Source organism: Lycorma delicatula, chromosome 2 (genome assembly GCF_047948215.1).
Source record: "Lycorma delicatula isolate Av1 chromosome 2, ASM4794821v1, whole genome shotgun sequence".
Lineage (NCBI taxonomy): Eukaryota > Metazoa > Arthropoda > Insecta > Hemiptera > Fulgoridae > Lycorma > Lycorma delicatula.
Window position 1 is genome coordinate 98,146,514 of NC_134456.1, and position 21,607 is coordinate 98,168,120.

The window sequence follows — 21,607 nt, forward strand, 5'->3', positions numbered from 1 at the left end:
AAAACTAAGGACTTGCCAGTTACTATATTTGGAAAAGGATAAAACACATTTGAGAAATCTTTTTCAAATTATCTAATAATTCTTGAATTTTGAAAAGACGCAAGCCATATGTTTGATCTTTATTATTGGCAAAATGGAGCATACTAAAAAAGTTCAAATATCTGTGTCTAACCATCGTTTCAGAAAATATTGGGGAATGTAATAGCCTGTCTGTTGATCGGAACTCTTTTAGTGAATGTTTCTTATTTTTTGGCATAAGCATGGTCAAATTCAAAAATCTATGCAGTCAACTATGTTGGTTGGTTTCCATTGTTGTAAATTTTAATGAGCAAGATGGTTGCTCAGATTGATTGCATTTAATGTAAGATCAAATTTAAATCATCTTAGTTCTGTAACCTTACAGAGATTTTCATAAAATTTCTGTGTAATATTTTTAATTTTTATGATTTAAATAAATATTTATTGTATTGATTTCATGTTTATTTGTTAAATACTTGTTCATTTAGATTTAATTATTTTCAGGTTCTTAGGAAAAATTGTTTTCTACTACAGACAGTTCTTCTGATCATTTAGCCTGTAACTAATCATCCATTCAGATGATTTATTTTAATCATCTGATACTGCCACAAAAAGTGGTAATATTCATTTAAAGTTTTTTTCTTTCTAATTCTGAATAGTGTGTTGCCAAGCAAATCCCTTCCTTGCTTAATTATTAGCTAAATATTCTTTTGCCTTATTATTAAAGGGCCATTATAACCTTATTCAAATTTACAGCTGTAACCCAAGAACTGGTTTCAATTGTTAACTAGTCAAAAAAATTTTTTGTAATCTTTTTCTGTTTTGTCTGGACCTGCTTTAATTATGAACACAGCCCTATGAGAAAATCAGGAAGTATTCATTTCTGCACTTCTTCCATCTTTGTTTGGATAATTGACACCAACATCCTTGACACCACTTGCCACAGTCATTCATTCTGCAGCATAATCTCGATGATGTTATCAGGTGTTAGGAGAGTGAAGTCTCATGGCATGCTTCCCTTTGCAGCAGGAACCTGTCACATTTGAACACAGTGTGCTCTGCAGTGCTCTTCCTTCCTCAATGATTGCATTTAGCAGTGGGTCTCAATGCCTGTGCACACATATATTTGAAGCAACTGTGATCGGACAGGAGTTTGAACTCAAGTTCCCAAGCTATCTCGGGATGTCTGATTCAGTCTGTGGGTCCACCTATCTTCATCAACTGATCCTATCTTCTGCCATTTGCGAAGAAGCGATGCCTCTGCCTCCACCTTACTTACCTCCTCTGATACATTATTTCCCTCTTCTGAATGAGAAAAAAAATCCAGGAGTGCAAGGCCAGCCACACTACGCAGTCCAGGCAAGAATGTACCTACTATAGAAATGTAATATTGTAGACTTTTACAATGCTGATGAGCTTCCTCATAGATGAACCCTTCGCTGATGAACTCGTAAAATTAGTTTTACTGTAAAGTACCTGCCTGTTTATGCATTCTTATTCTTTCCCCTCTTAATTGTTTTCATTAATCATTGTTCCCCCATTTTTTAAAATTTCTCTGTTTTTGTATTAAATATTCTGTTTTTGTAAAAAACATTTTTTGTCGCTTTTATAAAAAAGTTTTTCTTTATTCAATTGTAAATTCATCATGAACATTATTATATTCTTATTAAGATTGTTTTATTTTAATTATTTGGATATTTGTCCTACTCTACTCGTTTTCCATATTACTCAACACCATGTTCTTCCTGTTAATTTAAATGATCAGAACTCTACTGTAAGCAGATTTAACACAAATGCATATCTCATTATTTACAGTAAGATGTGCATCTGTTAGTATTTAATAAACTTCAATAATGAAAGGGTAGTAATAAATTATTTTAAACCGAAATTTTGTAAAAAATTCAGTTTAACCAGATAAGATTATTAAATTTATGCTTGTAGCATGTGACATGTGCCATATTGATTATAATTTGCGTGGTGTTTGATAAAATTCTAATTATGTGAATTTATTTTGGCTGTGGTTTTTTGTTAAGCCTTTTCTTTCTGTATTTCTGTATTTATTTTCTGCCAGAATAAAAGGTAAGATTTTATTAAGAGTTAGCCTAGCCCATATTGAATGATTTGAGCTCTCAATTACACATGGCGTTAAATTGGGTTTAAAATCTCTTCTCTGAAATACTTTAATAGCTAAGAAAAAATAGTCTCTATTTTTATTTTATTTTAATTTTTAAATCGTAGTATTAATTAATTTCGAATTATTAAAAATTTATTTTTTATCATTTACATTAAATATTATTCTGATTTACCTTATAATTTGTTTTACTAATTAATTATTATCATTAAAATAAATGACTGTTTATTAAAATCTCATTTATTGGACTGATAAAACTATTATTTCTATTTTACAAAAAAATATATATATGTATATATTTATATAAAATTAATTATATCTACACTAAAAATTTAGCTGTATTTTTTTAAGTAATACATAAGTATTTTTTTTATATTTATGTTAGATTGAATTAAAATGGTTAAATAAGTGTATGGAATACCAAAATATTCTTTAAAAAATGTGGTCAAAATAAAATAGTACCTGGTGGTTTTTATGAGGTCAGTCACCATTGATGTGAAAATTATTATTGATAATTAATTATTTTTTTAACAGTGGCTTCATTTCTTCTAGAGCTTACCCATTCTTGCATTCATACACCATGGTGTGTGTGCGTGTGCACACACACACACACACACACACACACATATTATTATTATTACTTCCTTACTTTTAATGTTAGATGCTATTTGCAAATGACTTGATCCTCATCCGGAGACAATCTGGGACCTAATATTTACTCTTATGTACAATTCAGATTAAGTTATAATTTCTTATTTTTTTCATTTTCACTATATTTAAACCACTTACAAAAATCCTATTTATCAACATGTAAATAAATAAGATGTTTATTTATTCAACATGTTGAATTTTTATTCTAATTTTACGTTATCAGAAACTGTAATGTCATTCATTTTAGTTAACTGATTCTTTGTTATCTTCACTGGTTCCAGAACTGTTAGGTTTCCACTTGGAATTACAGTTTGAGAGAGAGAAAGAGAGAGAGAGAGAGAGTGTGTGTGTGTGTGTGTCATGTACAGTCAGTTATTAGGTTACATGTTAACAGTTAAGAAGATTTGTAACTTCAACATGCAACTAAACAGTAATTTTTACTCTTCTTTCAGTAAAATGCTTGTTTCATTAAAGCTAAACACAGCAATTGTTTTCTCAAATCTTAGATAAGCAGATCACAGATAATTCCACTTATGAAACAGTGGTGTTAATTTTAAAAATCATGATATACATGCAACACTTTTATTAATATTATAATTTCCAATTCATCTTTGTTAATGTTATCTAATACCAAAAATCTTTATTTGCTTTCAATAACTTGTTGTAGTTAAATAAAATCTTGTACTTTTGTTTTTTCATATTTTTTAGGTAACTATTTTTCTCCATCTGTATCTGTTTTTAATACTATGATGTTTTGATTCAAAAGTCTTATAGATATGATCATTTAAAGCTACTTTAACATGTATTTTATATCAATAAAGACTGTACCTTTTTTTTATAGGTTAATCGGTTGTTTTTATGACATGTTTTAGTCCAGTTAATGTTACTTTGTTTTGTATTAGTTTAATTTTATTTCACAAGTTTTATTTTTTAAATATACATTATTATTATGTGTAAGATAATCCTTATCAAGTAAACTCTGTTAATTATTTTTTAACTATTTTTGTTATTTATTTATTTATTTGATTTTTATTTAGATTCATATAATTCTAAATTACTGTGTAAACATAGTTGCTTGGACATGACGTGACCATTGCAATTTTAACATATAGTATATGAGCAAATTTTTTTAATAATTTTGTTTTGTAGCACCACCTCCCACCATGTTAATGTGTGTTGGTCCTAAGCCACAGTTTCAGTGCAAGAATTTTGATTGTATCCCTTTAAATATGAAGTGCAATCGTATATCTGAGTGTTCTGATGGATCCGATGAAAAAGATTGTCGTAAGTTATATTAGTTCACTATCAAAGTACACAATGTTGTCTTACATTCTTTTTTTATCTTCATTTTTCTTGTCCTATGTATTTGTCGTCTGTCTAAATTTTATGGTGTCACACATTTATATTTATTTTTATATTCTCACTGTTTTGTCCTTTATCTTATTACTGTTTGTGTAGTTGATAATTGATATTTAAAACATCTGCAGAATTTTTTTTTTTTAAATACTCTTTCAACAAATATAAATAACTTAGATGCATAGATATTTAGTTAGATTGTAGTTGTTGCTGTTTATTTAGATAGATCTCTAGAACTAGATAGGCTAATAATTCATCTGAAATTTTATGTGGTACAACTTAAATGGATTGTTAAGTTGAATACACAGTTAATTTGAACACATGTAAAGTAGACATTCAAAGTGCATTACCATCAGTATGAGTAGAACATTTCTACTTTAATTTAGTGTTTATTCATAAACTACGAATTAGAATGTAAATCTTGTAGTTGTTCAACTGTCAGATATTTTTGTCAGTACACTTCCTGGAACAGGAACATCACTACGATTCACATAGCTCTTTCTTGTTCTCTTTCTCTTTTTTGCACAAATTTAGGCTTGTTATTTAATGTTTGTTTGTCATTTGACATATCTTACCATATTTACTACAGATATAATTATCTTCTGCTGTTTTTAAGAAATAATGTTTTAGAATTGATATAATAGTTAAATCCATAGATAAATTTTTTAAAGAAATATTCTCACAACTGAATAAAATGTTCAAAATTTTAAGGATAATTTAATTTGATTTGTAATGAAAGAAGGGTTTTTTGCAGTCTACAATAGAATTAGATTGCTGTAAAAAATGTGGAAGATTATTGAAGGCAAATTCTGATTCAAAAATGATTAAGATAAGAATGTAGTTTGCCCTTTGATTTCAATTTATGTATAGAAGAAACAGTATAGGATTGAAGAAGTGAATAACTATTCATGGAGAAAAAGTATATTAGGTTTCCTGATAACACTGTTAATTCCAGGAAAACCTAAAGTAATTTTTTTTAAAATGATGATTTTATTGGTTGGAAAGCAGTGTCAGGTCCAGTTGACTTTTCATATTTTCTATGGTCATTGCATAATTCCTAACATTACTAGGAATTAAACTTAAGAATTAAAACTTCCATGTTGTCCATATGAACCACAATTAGATGTCAAGGGAAAAATTGGCCACTCACAAGCAGCGAGTCAATGTGGCGAGAGCCACATTTTTGGACCGTGTGGGAGTTCCTTGAGGCAGTTGCTTTGTTCAACTGACATCAGTAGTTTATCTAAGGGAAAAGACTTCTATCGTGCTGCTGTAAGAAGCTAACTAAGAAATATGGCCGACTACCAGCCAAATTAAGGCTCTAAGTGCTTTAATGGTGGATAGGTAATTGCTGGCATTCAACGGCTTAGGTGTGGCAGCAAATTGCTGTCTTTGACGAGGTAAATTTAATTATTGATAATCATATATGTTTTAGTAGTTGAAGGGCTGCGCCAACCTATTTTAGTGATACATGACAAGTGGGTGGTGGGAGACGCAAGCAAGTGGTATATATGATACCACGCTTATTCCGCTCTCACTTTTAGATTACCTCTAGGAGCTAGTTAGGGCACTGATCGCTAAACTGTTTTGAGGCTCAGTAGCCATTTGTGGTACAGACATTCGGTCTTGTGCTTTAGGGTGACCGAATGGGGTGGTGGTGGGAGAAATGCCAAGCAAACCAATTCAGAGGTGTAAAAAAAGGTTTTTGTTAGTTCTTTTGCACATTTACTCTTTTCCACTTTAATTTCTGTCACCTCTACTCATCATTTGTATGTAGTTTTTTGAAATCAAGAGAAATAATTAAAAATTAGAGACAAGAATAAGTGATTCTTAGTTCAAAAATGCTTTAGTGTTATTAGTATATTATTAGATTAGGTTTTGTTCTTGGTATTCACCTTTCTGGTGGAGCTGTAAGGGAATAAGACTGCTGCTTGGATACTTCATTTTAGTCAGATTGATGCAGAAGATTTTTATAATTCAGTCTATATCTTGTGAAACCGTAATTTAAATGAATAGTAAGTATTATTGGAATTCAGAAAACAGTAGTTTTATTGTACTTTAATAAAATAATTCTTTTATTTAATGAAAATTTAAAATACAACTTATCTGAAAAAAATAAAACATTCAATAATCTCTAAAGGAAATGAGGTTATAGAACTAGTATTCTCAGTATTTGCTGTCTTTTTGTTTGCACTCTTTTGTACTCTTGCCTTTTCTTTATGTACATATAACTAAACATTTTTTTTTAATTAAGTGCCATATAAAAAATAAGGCGAGACATTTTATTTGATTGATAAAAAGTAAAAACTTATGATTTGTTAAGGATTGTTATTAACTATATAAGATAATTAACTATGTAAGTGAAACATTCGCATATCTTAAAATTAGACTGATTATTCTAAATACAAAAATTTATTAAAACCTTAATATCATAAACAGAAAATAATTATACAATAAATTTTTCATAAAATAAAGGTAATAGAAAAAAATTCAAAATAGGTAATACAAAAAATTGTGAAGTAGGAAATGTGGTTAGGTTATTTAATGCTTAGCAGGTGGAATCTGAACCAAAAGCAGACCCAAGTATATAAATAATTTTTTGTGTGTAAAAAAATTTATAAATTATATTAACTATTTCAGTCAAAGAACATTATTATTATTATTATTATTGATGAAGATGCTAATTCTAAACTATATGTTTAGTGGAGCATGTATATTTCTTATGTGCCCTATTGATAACCAAGAAATGGGAAATTTGTAACAACTTCGAGAATAATCCTGATCTGGGAATTGATAATTTAATAAATCACTGCTAATAAAAACAACTTATTTTTAAATAAACCGCTTGATAAAACCTTTAAATGTTTTGTAAAGTATTTTTAAAACTCTTTAAAACTGGTAAAAGTAAAACATTATTCAAATTTTGGTATGAGATATATAAAATATTTACTGAAAAATCTTAAATCTTTAAGAATATTTTCAAAAATCTTTAAATCGTTAGTAATTTTTACTAAACGTCTGGTAGTATTTTATAATGTATAAAAATGATTATTTAAAAATTCAGTTATTTGAATGTCAGTTGAAATTATTTTCTTGAACTATGAGTAATTTGTATTTCAGTCTGTTTGTCAAGGGTTCAGAAAATTTCAGTAATTAATTAATCTATTTTTTCTTTTTTATTTGCAACTATAGGTATTTGACCTAATTTCAGTTTCTAATGATTATAAGAAAGAAATCCTGTAGTGTTAAAAAAATGGCAAGCCTGATTAGATTTGAACTTACCACTTTCCAGATAAAAGATAGACATGCTAAAACTCTGCCTTGGAGGTTGATAGATAATAATAAGAAAATCTTAACTGTTGTTTTTTGTACCATTAATACTGTTATTCAGAATCTCTCCTTATAGATGAGAATGTAATCATAATACTCAAATAGAATTATTGATGAATTATGGTTTAACACAAAGGGAACATTGTTATACCTGTGTATGTTACATCTGTACATATCTGTATATGTACTTATAGTAAATCTAAATGAATTATTTAATGTAAATAAAGAAAATCCTTTATCGATGTAATTTTATTCAGTTGCTGCTTTAGAACAGAGTTCTGGTTTTTAGTGGATGTATTAGTACATCTTAAAATAAATGCTTGTAATTCAAAAGCATTTTAAAGTTACCTTGTACAGACATAGATTATCTTCTGGTAAAACCATATTCCAAGAACTGGGGTGTATTAACAGTTTGACAAGTGTACATTAAAAATGTTATTAATGTAAACAAATTAAAAAATAATTCTCTTCTTTCAAACTTCCCTTATCAGTATGAGATTAGTAGATCAGTATGTAGCATAGATTTATTATGGTTTGTAGTTTACTTTTGAGACCTTTATTCTTCTGCTAGCCAGGCAAGTCATAAATAATAGTCAAAAATAATAACTAGGTCCATTCTAAAATCAGATTACGTATTAAAACGATACCATACCTTTACTATATATTTTTATAATATAATATTACTGCGTTTTGTATATACACTACACAAAGTAAAACTGTAACTTAACATTTTACATAATAAGCTATTCTGAAATTTGAAAACCTAATAACAATAAATATGAGCTCAAATAAAAACTGTCTCAGCATATCTTTTGCTCCTTCATATGTGCAAAAATATGAACTTTGAGCATTTTGTGGTGTGTTTCTAAATTGCACTTATGTGTTTCTAGACTATTCAAATGACTCAACCGGATCATATACGTTTTCTATATTAGGATGAACAAAATTTAATTAATAATTCAGTCTGGTGAATGTCATCATATCCACTAGGAAGGAGTGATATTTTAAATTTCCATAAATATTGTAAAAACTCCCAGAACATTTATTGCTGCAAGTAATAGCATCAAATAAAATTTGAGCTATTTAATGGGGCAGAGCATATAAGGAACATTTCTTTGTATTCTGGTAGATATCCTAAAATTCCCGGTGCACAAAGATTGACGCCCAATCAATTAAATGTCTATTAAAACGTGATTTCCAGATCTTTATATAGTTATTCTTTTATTTTTTGCAACTGTAGATTTATTTTTAATAAGGATATATATATATAGGTAATGTTAACATAATCATTTTGTAAAGTGAATTTTCTTATGTCCAGCCGTGTGCCTTTTCTCAGACTGATTTTATACCTACATCCTCTGAATGACAATTCTAATGGTTTTCTCCATAAAGTGACAGACACCTCATGGCCAGTTTGGCACTCATCTCTGTCTTACAGAATTCACCATTTCTGCTATAGTTTATCACATCTACTTATCCTTAACATTCTGTATGAGCCAGTTCATTGCTCTACAATAGTGACTATAGTAGACTGAAGATAATATAAATACTATGTGTGAATAAGGTATTTTGTAAATAGATGAGAAGAACTACATAACTTAAAAGTAATTTGTAAATTCTGATATATCTGTAGATAAACTGCGATTAAATAATTATTATTAATAAAAATAAAACAGTAGTGTTTCGATAGATAAACTGTTGTTGCAACAAACTAAACTAGTCTGGCTGTTTATAATTGTCAGGATGAAAAAGACCCGATTTCTAAATTTGATTTCAAGTGAATTTACATTTATGAAATTGAATAAAGTCCATCTTTGAGAAAGTGATTGTTGGATGTGAAAGAAATTTTATTGCAAGAATACTTTGTTCATTGAGCTATATAAGTTCATAGAATTAAGTTGGCTTCATTTTTTCAGAGATAAAAAGATTAGAAAATTTATTATTTATGACATATTAAACTGATGTTAATATAATGATTTTAGATGTACTATCACTTAGTGGTGCCCGATTATGGTTATTGTTTGATGGTGTTAGAACAATTGTTATGTAGAGATTTAATGAAAAAAACATTGTAACTATTCCATCAAAAATGTATTTGTTTACACCTAATTTTTGAGACTGTTTATTATGATTTGTTTATTTAATAAACTATATATCTTATTTGTATTATATGAATTTTTATTTTGGTTGAAGTATATGGAAAAATTAATTTTATATATTGATGGATTTTATTAACTTTATAAATGTGATTTTATGATTTGGTGAATAAAAGTTATAACAATGAAAAACAGATTATTTTATAATTTTTATAAAAATATTTAGATGGCCGATTTGTAAAGTGACCATTACAGATAGCATTGAAAAAAGTTATAATATCTACAATGTTTAGTAAGTAGCACTATAGGTAAGACAGCACTTATGGTTGTTGTTGCCGAAGTTAATTACTGTCTACTGCACTTCTACAATAACTTCTGCTGTATTACTATATAGACTTGAATGACTATGTATGTGCTAGCCAAAAGGGTGACCATCATTCTAAAACAGACAACAAATAATTCCCCTTGTATGTCATTTATTGTGTTCATGTATGTCCTATTGAATATTATGATAATATATCTGCAAGGATTTAGGTAATAACAGTAATGTGTGCTTGAGTTTTACTCTTTTTTAGAAATATACAATTTTGAAAGGCTTCCTACCAATTGATAATAATAATTAGATTAATAAACTCAAAGAGAAGTTAAAAGTGAAATAATAAAAATATGGTTCTTGTTCTTTTGATAATTATGTAAAATTTTCTTTTATCAAGAAATAATCTGATTATATCTTGTTAATTATTTTTAACTGTTGTTCTTCATTCTATTTGATTTTAGAATGCTAAAATAAACTTTTGAGTAATTTGTTTGTTAGAAATGAAAAAAAAAATGAAATTACTAAAAATATATAGCTGCATTAAAATTTATTTAAAGATAGGCATAAGATCTAAATCAACTACTTCACTAATATTGAAGTGGACTTCCACTATACATTAATTAGCATTATTAAGTCATTAATAAATACTGATTTGGGATCAAACAATGTTTTGTAGGAGAAATGAAACAGGAAACTATCAGGAAAAAATATATATGAAAAAGATTTCTAGGCCTATTGTTGTGCATTTTCTGTGAAATTTAATTTTTACAATAGGAGCAAATAAGAGAGGAAAAATGTCTTATTTTTTTACTAATAAGGAATTCTGTCTACATATTAAAAATTAAATTAAATTAATATGTAAAACTAAGGTGTTGTTAAGTTTTTTATGATTTCTTTTCATTACAATAATTATTTTTATCTTTTATAAATAATTTACCTTTTTATTAAAAGCAAGTAATTTTTTTTTCTTACTGCAATGCAATAATTTTATTTTAATGCGAGATTCTTCTTTAAGGTGATATCAAAAGAAATTTGTTTTGTTTAAACAGGATTTTAAGTCTTTAGAATTAAAGTTAAAATAATCTTTATTAATTTTAAGAATAGTCTAGAATAGCCTTCTGATATCAGGTCAGTGTTAGTTATGATGTTTACATAATATTTAGTTGTTTGTTGATCTTTTTTCATGTATCTCAATAATGTAGAAATTCTCTGTGCATGTCTATTAACTTTTTAATTTTATGATTCATGTTCTTTATTAGTATGTGTTATAAAATAATTCTTGTAAGTATTGCATGTCTCTGGTGCTTATGTGTATTCTTATTGGCTATTACATGCTTATTTTCCATTAATTAAAAAAATTCTTATCTTTTATTTAATTTTTCGTATAAATCTCTTAGATTCTCATTATAATCAAAGAGACAAAACTTGTCAGTTGTAACTTTGTTGATGCATAAAATAGATTAATTTTTGAGATTATTATCCCTTTTTTTATATGATACTTTATAATTAATTAGAATATAAAATAATCTTTATTATTATTATTATTTTTAAGAAGTAAAATCAGAAATACATTATCAGTGGTTTTCTTTTTACATTTTTTAGTCAGATTTGTTTTAATTTATTAGGAATTCGTGAATTCAGTGGGAGATACAATGCAGTTTTTGTTAATATGATATGATCTGAAATTTTGACTTACTTTTTTTTATAAAGTAATTAAATATCTCAATACAATTTCAGAAAAAAATTATGAAAAAAACAACAATATGTTATTATTTTGAAATTTTTGCCAGTTCTACATTTGATAAAAACTTTAGATTTTGAGTGCTACATATTTATATTGAAAAGTGTATAACACTCCTTTTCTAAGTGAAATTGTTGGCTTCAGTTGTTAGCCACAAATAAATATCTACAGCATATAAAGAAACTGCATCCAAACTTTAGTGATCTGTGAAGACCAATTATTAAAGAGTGGATATGGCTGTTGGCATTTATCCTTACTCTTCTATTTATAGAATAAACTATATATATATTTTTTCCAATGTGTAATTTTCAGTTGTTTTCAAAATGGCCATAGCTGTTAAAATACTAGGTAGCCTCCCATGCTGTATTTTTAATATACTATAAATACTGATACTGTAAAGCAGTACAACATTTTTATTTTTATAGCATAGAAAACTTCTTGATATACTGTGAAAAGTAATTTGATAATGTATACTGAATGACACAATACTCCCTGATGAAGCATATCAGACCGTATTAGTCCAGGAGTAAGTCTTTTAAGCGCTGTCATTCAGTCTTAATTGATCGACTGATTTGTAATTCTTAAAACTGTATCTTTTTATGAATAAAATGTTCTCAAAATAATTCTCTGATAGAAAATTTATGTTTAGAAAAATAAAAAATACTTCCATACCCATTTTAAAGGGGTAGTTTTAATATATACTAAAATCATACCAAATGAAATCAATTAATGAATGTTACTTAGGGTTTAAATTATTTCTCTGTCTTAAACTTGTGTCCTTAAACATCAAACTTCTATTGAACGTTTGAACTTCTATCTATAAAGAACCCTAAAACTATTAGCTAGCAATTGATTATCTGTATTGAAAATGTTATTTTGCAGAGTTACTGATATTTCTATTATATTTGTCAAGGAGATTTGCATCATCCTGTACTTTTCACTTGTTAATTTGTCTGAATTTTAATACTGTGCTTTTTCAAAAACTATTACATATATATGTGTGTGTGGGTATTTTTGTTTTGTTCTTGAGATCTTTTTCTCGTATGATGGAATATATTTTTGATCCCACAGTAAGATAAGTTTTTTATTCATTTTTAACCAAGCCTTTTTCTGTAGTTGTACACGTTTAACAAAATTAAATTTTGAAAAAATTAGGTATTAGCTATATTAAAAATACAATTACATGGCTTTATAGATGAGATATCCCTGAAAAAAAAACAAGATTACTAAGACATTTTTAATAATATTTTGGAAAAGTGTACCTTAAACAATAATCACAAGTAATAACAAACATAGAAACATTTATAGAAAATTGATATTATCTATTGTTAATCTTTGTGTACAGTTCAATTTTCATAATGGCAAGTGACAAATAAGAACATTTATTGTAATCGTATATTTTGTTAGCTTCATCATTTTCATTTTATTTACACTACTATCAGCATCAGATTAGGCATATACAGTGAATTGGTTCATTCTCTACCTGAAAAATGATATTAAGGAATTCAAGAAAATCATATTTTATGGAAAAAATTATTATACATCATTATAAACAGAATATTCAGATGAATCTGAACATGAAGAAAAAAAAAATGTTTTCTTATTTTTCACTTGGCAAGTTTGCTTTTAGTTTTTTATGACTATTTAACAGACTGTATAACAGTATCAGTCCTACACATTGTGTAATTTTTACCATAAATTAATGTTTATCCAGTTTCATTTATAATTATAGTACTGCTGGGAAATATTTTGTTCTAATCAATTAATGTAATTTCATATTTTTAAATTAAATAAATAAATTAAGAGAATCTATTTTGTATCATGTTGTGTTATGATTTCTTCTGTCATTTTTTATTTGTATTTTATATATATATATTTCATTATATAATATAAGATTGTTGACTTAAGTGTTATTTTCTGCCTTTCCCAGCATTGTCACTTTAACTTGAGATGTTACAGTACCTATCTCCATTCTCATAACTAAAAGTAAGACTTGTAAAAGTAGTTTTGTGATTTAAGGTTCTCCAAAACGCTTCAACTATGAATGTTAGAGTGACAGTGCTAGGAAGGACAGAAAATACAATCAAATTAGTTATGATAATCCTAGCAGAAATTTAAAATATGGAAATTTTTATATAAGGTATAGGATTTTTACTCAGTTGCCTTCATTAATATCATTGTAAGATTGCATGCTGGTCTTTTATGGCTGGTTGTGGCATTAGATATCAATAAGGCACTTACTGATTTTGTAAATTTTTTTGCTTGGTTCTGGATATTTGAATGCTTGCTTTAATGTGCATGTTTCCAGCCTGCCATCCAAATGAATTTAAATGCGGTAATGGTGTCTGTATCCTTTCGGAAAGACATTGTGATGGAATTGTACATTGTAATGATAAGACAGATGAAGAGAATTGCACAGATTTTCATTGTAAGTAGTTTTGTGAAAATTAATTTTTGTTTTAAAACTCATTTTTGATTGGGTAATTTTAACTTGGAATTAATATTATTTTTAATGTTAATTATTTGTTAAAATCATCAGTGTGTAGATTGAATTTTCAAACATTATGTAGTGTTAGCACATTTTATTTGCATAACTGTAGCTGAGTGAATGACAGGCAGTTCTGTATGTAAGTAACATTTTTTAATTAGTTTTATCAGAAATAATTTATGAAAGTATATTTAAGTGAAAAACTACACGAGGAGTAGCAGCTATTTACTGCCACAGTATTATAAAAATTATTAGTTACTATTTTGAATCAACATTCTTGATATAAACCATCTAATTTTTATAATTCTCTGCTTATGAGGTAGTGTACATTTTGACCCATCAAATATTTTTGACACTTTCAGCATCTGATTGAAAAACAATTGAAATATTTTTTGGTGAACTTCAATAATTGAATTTTTTAAAAAGCTTGGATGAAAGTAAGAGGTTCTCAATTTCAGTTATGTGTTTTTCTTACGCATGTTTAAGATTTAGTTCTTATTAAGTTGATTGATTTTGATGATTAATTATTAATTTGCATGGTAAATTGCTCTGCTGGTCCTTTTCTAAGTTTTGACCATATAACAGATAGAAAATTTTTAAACCAAAAATTGCATTGTTTTCTGTAGAATTGTTATGAAGGATTTTTTTGTAGATGTTATTGATTTTATAGTATAATGATTTATCGTGTTATTTTCATTATGATATTTGTAACATTTAATCACAAAAATTCAGTTGAAGAAGATTAGGTAAAAAATTAATATATGTTCCTATATTCCAGATAACTTTGTGCACAATAGCAGTCTCTTTTGATGTTTCTTTTTTCTTCTTATTAGTGAAGTAAAAAAAATAAAAAAATATATTTATCCTTGCATTCCATAGAATCTTACCTTATGTTCAGTAGCAATATTTTTACATTACGTACGTCTGTTTCCTTTTCTTATTTCTATGATGAAGTTTTTCTTTACCTTTAAAAGCAATTATTTTCATGTAGACAGCATTTTTTATAGGATTCTTCAAAATTTAAATGAAGATATAACTAAAATATACTGTATAAAAATAAAATATTTTTTATTTGATTTTAAAAAAACCGCTAACAAATAGAAAGTAATAACTTTCAGTTCTTCATTTAATTTCAGCTTTTTCAACTCAATACCAAATTAAGGCTTAGAAAGTTGAAGAAGTTTGTTTTTGAATTAATAGAATTAATATAATTTTGAAAACAATCACAGTTTAAAAGAGAATTTCAGATGTATTTGATTCTGTGTAATTTTTTGAAGTTAGTTTCATTTTTTTAGAAAGCTAATTTTATTCATGAATGCAATTTAAAGTAAATTGCTATAGTATTATACATTTTGTTTTTAACTATATTTTTTGTTTTCATTTCAGTGTCTTGTATGAAACAGAATAATTGTGATAGCATAAGAAGTATGCAATATAGATAAGATCACATTCATAACCTATTTCTGTAAATCTAATTTATTAAAATACATTTTAAATTTAATATTAGCTTGATATTTTTGTTCTTAGATTGATTTTTGTCGTTAATCCAGTAACTTAATTATATTGCACATAGTATTTTATATTTTTACATTTTTTTATGGTGAGTGAAGTTTGTTAACTGTATTATTTTGGTAAAAATTATTATAGTTCTTCAGAGATGTTATAAATTTGCTCAGTTTGTTCTTTTTTTGTATTTTTATTGGTGATAACCGATAAATTTATTGGAAGAATATTATAGATCAAGTTATAGAGCAGATAAATTTTTATTTACAAATATTTTTTTAATTTATTTTCTTTTTTGACAGTTAATAAGCTGTATGCTAAAAACTTAACAAGCAAAAAATACTTCATCAATCAAATGTTAAAATGATGATGTTTAACAGCTATTTCTAGTTTACTTATTGTGAATATTTGCATGTTTTTGAATTCAAGTTTTGCCAAAAGGTATTGGTATCATCAATATTTTTGTGATGAATTTGAACTTTTAAAATGTAAAGATATATGTTATCAGTTTTCTTAATACATTAATTGTTCAAATTATGTTCAGATCTGAGCTTTATTTATTGATAGAACAATCCATTATTTGAAATGTTGTTGCCATGCTTTGTCTGTTGTAGAACAGAGTACATTTATTTATAGAACAGATCTCTTATTCATTCGATTTTAAAATTATTCTTAATCATTAAAATGTTCAAATTACAGGAGAAATCCTTAAACAATTTTTGAAAAAGGGCTAATTTAACAGTTTGTAGTTGTTTGAAATCTATTTTGTACAATTATATTGAGCATTTCCCAGCATAGTGAAAGCTGAAGGAAAGTTTCCTAGTCTGCTTCTGATTATCTCTTTAGTTTTTAAGAGATATCTATTACTCCTACTCCTTAAAAACTTATTGAAAATAACCTAATTCCATTACAATATGGTTTTAGGGATACAAACAATATCTGAAACTAATTAAAAAGAAAGTAATGTTGAAAATTGCATTCTTGGTTGTAACTATTTGTTTGATGAAGTCTAGTATGTAGCCTTTTGTGTAAGTGAAAATGAATGAAATTACCTTATTACAAAAAAAAGCAATAAAATAATTTTAGGCAGTATTCAAGATTGGTGTAAAAGTGGAAAATTAAAATTAATGATCACAAATCAAAACATGTTTAACATTTACTTTAAGGAAGAAAATATGATTTTGGATACATCTAAACAGACTAACACGTCAGTCTGCTGAAGTGAGTTGGTGGGAATTCATATAGATAATTGGCTAACATGAGCTAAACAAATCAGGAATCTACAAAACCAGTTTTAATTGAAAATGCAAGATCTTTATTGAATAATGGACACTAGGTCACATCTATCATTAGATAAAAAAGCTACTACTGGGAAGATATAACATACCATACTGATACCCATGCCATACTTACACTGGCTTATATAATAGAACTTTGGGGATCAGTGAGTAATCTGAATATTAGAATTGTTATGGCGTGTTGTAAATTACATACTACCTAGAGATTTTTAAATTCAAACGTAGACTTGTAAAAACAATAAAAGAATAAATTTTTTACTTTCCAGCAAAAAACAACAAATAACAAACCTCAGTAGGGTTGATATTTCCCAAAACTGCTAACAGTGACAGTAGCAAATTTTTCAGCTATTAATTACAAGAGTACAATGCCTACTTTTACTGAACTAAGTAGAAATATTGAAAAACTAAAAATATCCATCAAATGTAGTCTCATCTTTTTTTTGAAACTATTTAAAAATGATTTTTATTAAAAAAAAATACTGGAATAAATTTCTGATTATTGCTCATCATTACATCTTATTGAATAAAGAATTCTTTGATCAACATTACAAAATATTGTTAAACTTCTAAAAAGTTTGTAGTTTAAAAAAAAATTGAATATAAAATTCTATATGGTTATTTTACTTTCTTTTATTCAGTTTATTGTTATAATTCATTTAACATAACAATAAACCTATTGTAATTTATGTTATTGAAAAAAGAAGCAAATAATAATAAATATTATAATGATAAACATAAATTAATTTTAATTTATATTTTATTTACTTTTTTATCTATAGTGATGTGATGAATCATTGATACTAGTAATTTCATCTTGTTACATGAAATTCATTATGGCAGCTAATGGTTATTTATTAATTTTTTTTCTTTTTTGATTGATTTCAGACTGTTCATCTGATCAATTTAGATGTAATGATGGAACATGTATTTTTGGAGAACTTGAGTGCAATTCTGTACCTAATTGCCCTGATGGCAGTGACGAACAAAATTGTGTAGAAGGTATGATTAAATTTTACATTTTTATTTACTTATTAATATCTAATTATATGTAAAATAGTTTCCTTTCTCTCTCCCTAGCTTGTTGTAACCATTACGAATGGTTATATTTTACAGTTCTAACAGTCCCTCATAAAAAAAAACTTTAGAAATTCTGTTATTTTTTATTTTCAAATGTATTCAGTTTTGTTTCTATGTGCAAATTTGTTCAGCTTTATTTCTAATTAATTTCTGCGTGTAAATATTTCAATGCTTTTATCTTTTTTTTTGTACTGTCATTAATCAATAATTAATCATAGGATTTGCTGTTATGTGTATTTTAACATTGTTTTCCTTCAATGAAAGTTATACAGTTTTCTCATACATTTATTTTGTTTGGAATTATTTAATTAGTAAGAAAATTTTCCTCATTTTTATTTTGCTGTGGATAAAAATTGTATTTCTATGATATCAGCTCATTTCTGGAAAAATATAAATATGTACAGCAGGATGTCATAAGAAGAAATTGAAAGAATTTCTTGCCATGTTCTGCAAGTAAAAAATAAAGAAAAAGATCATATAAAGATGGATCCGGAACACTTCATTTTCTAATTATAGCTAGCAAAGATTTAAAATGTGTTTTGCTCCAAGAATATAATTAAACCATTCTGAAATTCTTTAACTTAAATTAATGGATAAATTTTTTATAGTATCATGTGAATTTTTACCTGAAAAATTGAATAAAACAGGTCTCAGAATTGAATCACTAGTAATTTCTGTGAAACATTTGTAGAATCCAAAAAGTGATGATGCACAACACAACTTTAGGTTTAACATACGAGTTCGCTGAATTGTTAGTTAACAAATCAAATTTTGCAATAAAGTTTATAGATAATTTAATTTTGAGAAAATCTGCACAAATAATGTAAACTTAATATGAAAAGGTTAAGAAATTTGACCTTTATTTAAAAGAAAACAGACCAAAACATTGGATAAAAATACTGTATTATAATTTTAAATTGAAACAAGAACTATTTAAATATTGGAAAATATGTTGAAATATATCAGTTATTAAAAATAATTAAAACGAAAATTAAATAATATGGTAGTGTAATAGTGTAAAAATTCAAATTTCATTATATTAAAATGTTAAGAAATAAAAATTCATTATTTAAAAATACTTTTGAAAAAATAAATGAGAAATTTTTTTTAAAGTTGGCAGTATTACAAATTTTTTGTTTGCTTTTAAGCTTTTTGAAAATTAGTGTTCTACTATAACTTCCTTAAAATGCTTTTGAGTTTTAGAGTGAAGTATATGCAGAGAAAACTTTTGTTTATTGATATTCCAATGGAAGTATGCTAGCCACACTCATCATGAATATCAAGAAAGATTCTCTAATGTAGTATTTCAAATCCAATGAACCTTTTCTTCAGTATTTGTGTTTATGCACAACCGTGTTATGATTTGTGTTTATTGATTTGTATTTATGTTTGTGTGTTATGATTTTCTATCATGTTTTTAATCTTTTGTATGCCAAGAACCCAAGAACAACATTGTGTCAATGAAAAGTAGAATTGGCAAGTTCAGTGTAGTCCCAGAATCGCTATTAAATGACTTTCAGATTGCACCAGTTTGTCACGCACTACAGTGTGGTGAATACTTAGTAATCTCTACCTGTACCAATTATAGGAAATTCAAAATGTACTACCTAGAATCTTTCTGCTATGTCTTAATTTATGCCACAGGATTTAAGATAATTGTCACATAATACATGCATTTTATTTACTGATGAATCGATTCTTTCAGTAAAAGTTGTAGTTAATAATTTGTGAAATAATCATGATGAGAATTTCAAAAATCTACTTAAAACAGTAGAAAGTAGTTTCTAACACAAGTTTTATGTTAATGTTTTGTGTGGTAATAATGAAAGTATATTATTGGACCATCTATCTTTGAATATTGTCATATGGAAATATGTACTTAAATTTCTTAGAAAGTAATTTGCCCCCTCTTTTAAAATATATTTCATTACTAATGAGACAAGAAATTATTTATCAATGTGACTGGGCTCCTCCTTTTGTTTGTCAGGAAAACAGGAATTATTTGATTGATTGCTTGATGATATCACCACATAAGATTGAAGCTTGTTAGTGGGATGTGAAAATGGAACTTTTGTAATATATGAAAAAAACCATACCTGACCAGGATTTGAACTTGGGAGGTTTGAACCCGGATGAAAGGCCAAGATACTACCGCTCTGCCACAAAAGTTGGCAGACAATATTTATCAAATTATCATCATAGATATATTTTATTATTATCACCATGGAGATTTGACTACAGTATTTATGATTAACTGATCGGGTGAGTTGGATCAATAATTAACCTCCTATGTCACCTGATATAATGTCAGTTGAGACTACTGTCTGAGGGAGTCATATGAAATTGTTAGTACACAAACAAAAAGTAACTAAAAAGGAAGAATTAATAAGAAGAATTTGCAACACAGTTAAAATTATAGGAAACAATCTCTACACTGAGATGAAACAACCAAGGAATTTTAAATCAAGATGAATGTTGTGTAAGCAGTGAAGGAGGACATTTTGAACTATTATTATAATAGTAAATTTGTAATATTTTTTAATTTATTTATTTTTAATTTAATATTTTTATAATATTGAAGTGATTCTTTTTTCAGTTAATTACAACAGCATTTCTGTTCCATGATTTGGTCTGTTTTGTTTTTATAAAAAGTCAAATTTCTTTTCTCTTTTTTATGTTCAGTTGAGATTACTTTGATAGATAATTTCAGATAAAATTCTCTTAAAGTTTGATTGCAAAATTTATTTTATAAGCAGAATTGTTGTTAGAAAAATTGTTTGCATCACTAATTTTGTATGGATTAAAATAATTTTTTTTTTAATTACTAGAAATTCAGTTCTGGGACCTATTGTATTTAATGTTTCTGGTTAACAAAAACCATGAAACCATCAAATTTACCTCTTAATTTAAGTTCTAGGAATTTCAGTATAGCTTCATTTTACCCTTGGAATGGAAATCAGGATGAACTCTTTTGCAATGCACAACTTGAGAATGAAATATTTTAAAGCTATATTTATATTAACTTTTTCATTTGTAAAGCAATGACACATGCCGTGAAATTCTCTCTGTTTCTTCACAGGGCATCCTGTGTAGTGTATATATACATATATAAATTTATGTATATATCTTAATAATTAAATTAATTTTTTTTTATTGAATAATAAATACAGCAATTATTTATTTTATTTTTATAGAGATAAATTCATTTATTTCAGGTAGCATACTCTTGCAATCATTAATGATGTATATATTTATTTACATTCTTTGCTATTGTCTTGTGTGTGGAGTAAATGTAATTTTAAAAGTTAGAAATACTATTAAAATTATTGATAAATACTGTAAGCAATCATTATTATACTAATTGTTTTTCTCCTTGTTATATGAGTTTTAACTAGCCGCTTAAAATTGTTTATTTGTTAGTAGATTCTTAGATGGTGTATTTATAGCTTAAGTGTTATTTTATGATCACAAGAATTTCAATTTTGTGTATGACTTTTAATTAGGTATCAAACCTGGTTATTAAATAATCTATACTTATTAATAGCACACATTTTCTGTGGTAACTTTTTTTTATGTTTTACCATGTTTTATAAATATTGAAT

The 21,607-nt window shown here is 26.6% G+C and overlaps 1 protein-coding gene across 15 annotated transcripts in view; it reads left to right on the forward strand.

Moving 5' to 3' along the window:
- Positions 1–21,607, forward strand: part of trol (terribly reduced optic lobes) — a 1,106,314-nt gene that overhangs the window by 795,409 nt on the left and 289,298 nt on the right. For 9 of the 15 annotated variants that reach the window (XM_075355875.1, XM_075355878.1, XM_075355883.1 and 6 more), the window contains 3 exons: positions 3,950–4,084; positions 13,948–14,067; positions 17,814–17,927. In XM_075355875.1, the coding sequence (XP_075211990.1) occupies positions 3,950–4,084; positions 13,948–14,067; positions 17,814–17,927 (369 nt within the window). The remainder of the gene's footprint in view (positions 1–3,949; positions 4,085–13,947; positions 14,068–17,813; positions 17,928–21,607) is intronic. The other 6 variants (XM_075355881.1, XM_075355884.1, XM_075355885.1 and 3 more) reach the window with 2 other exon arrangements.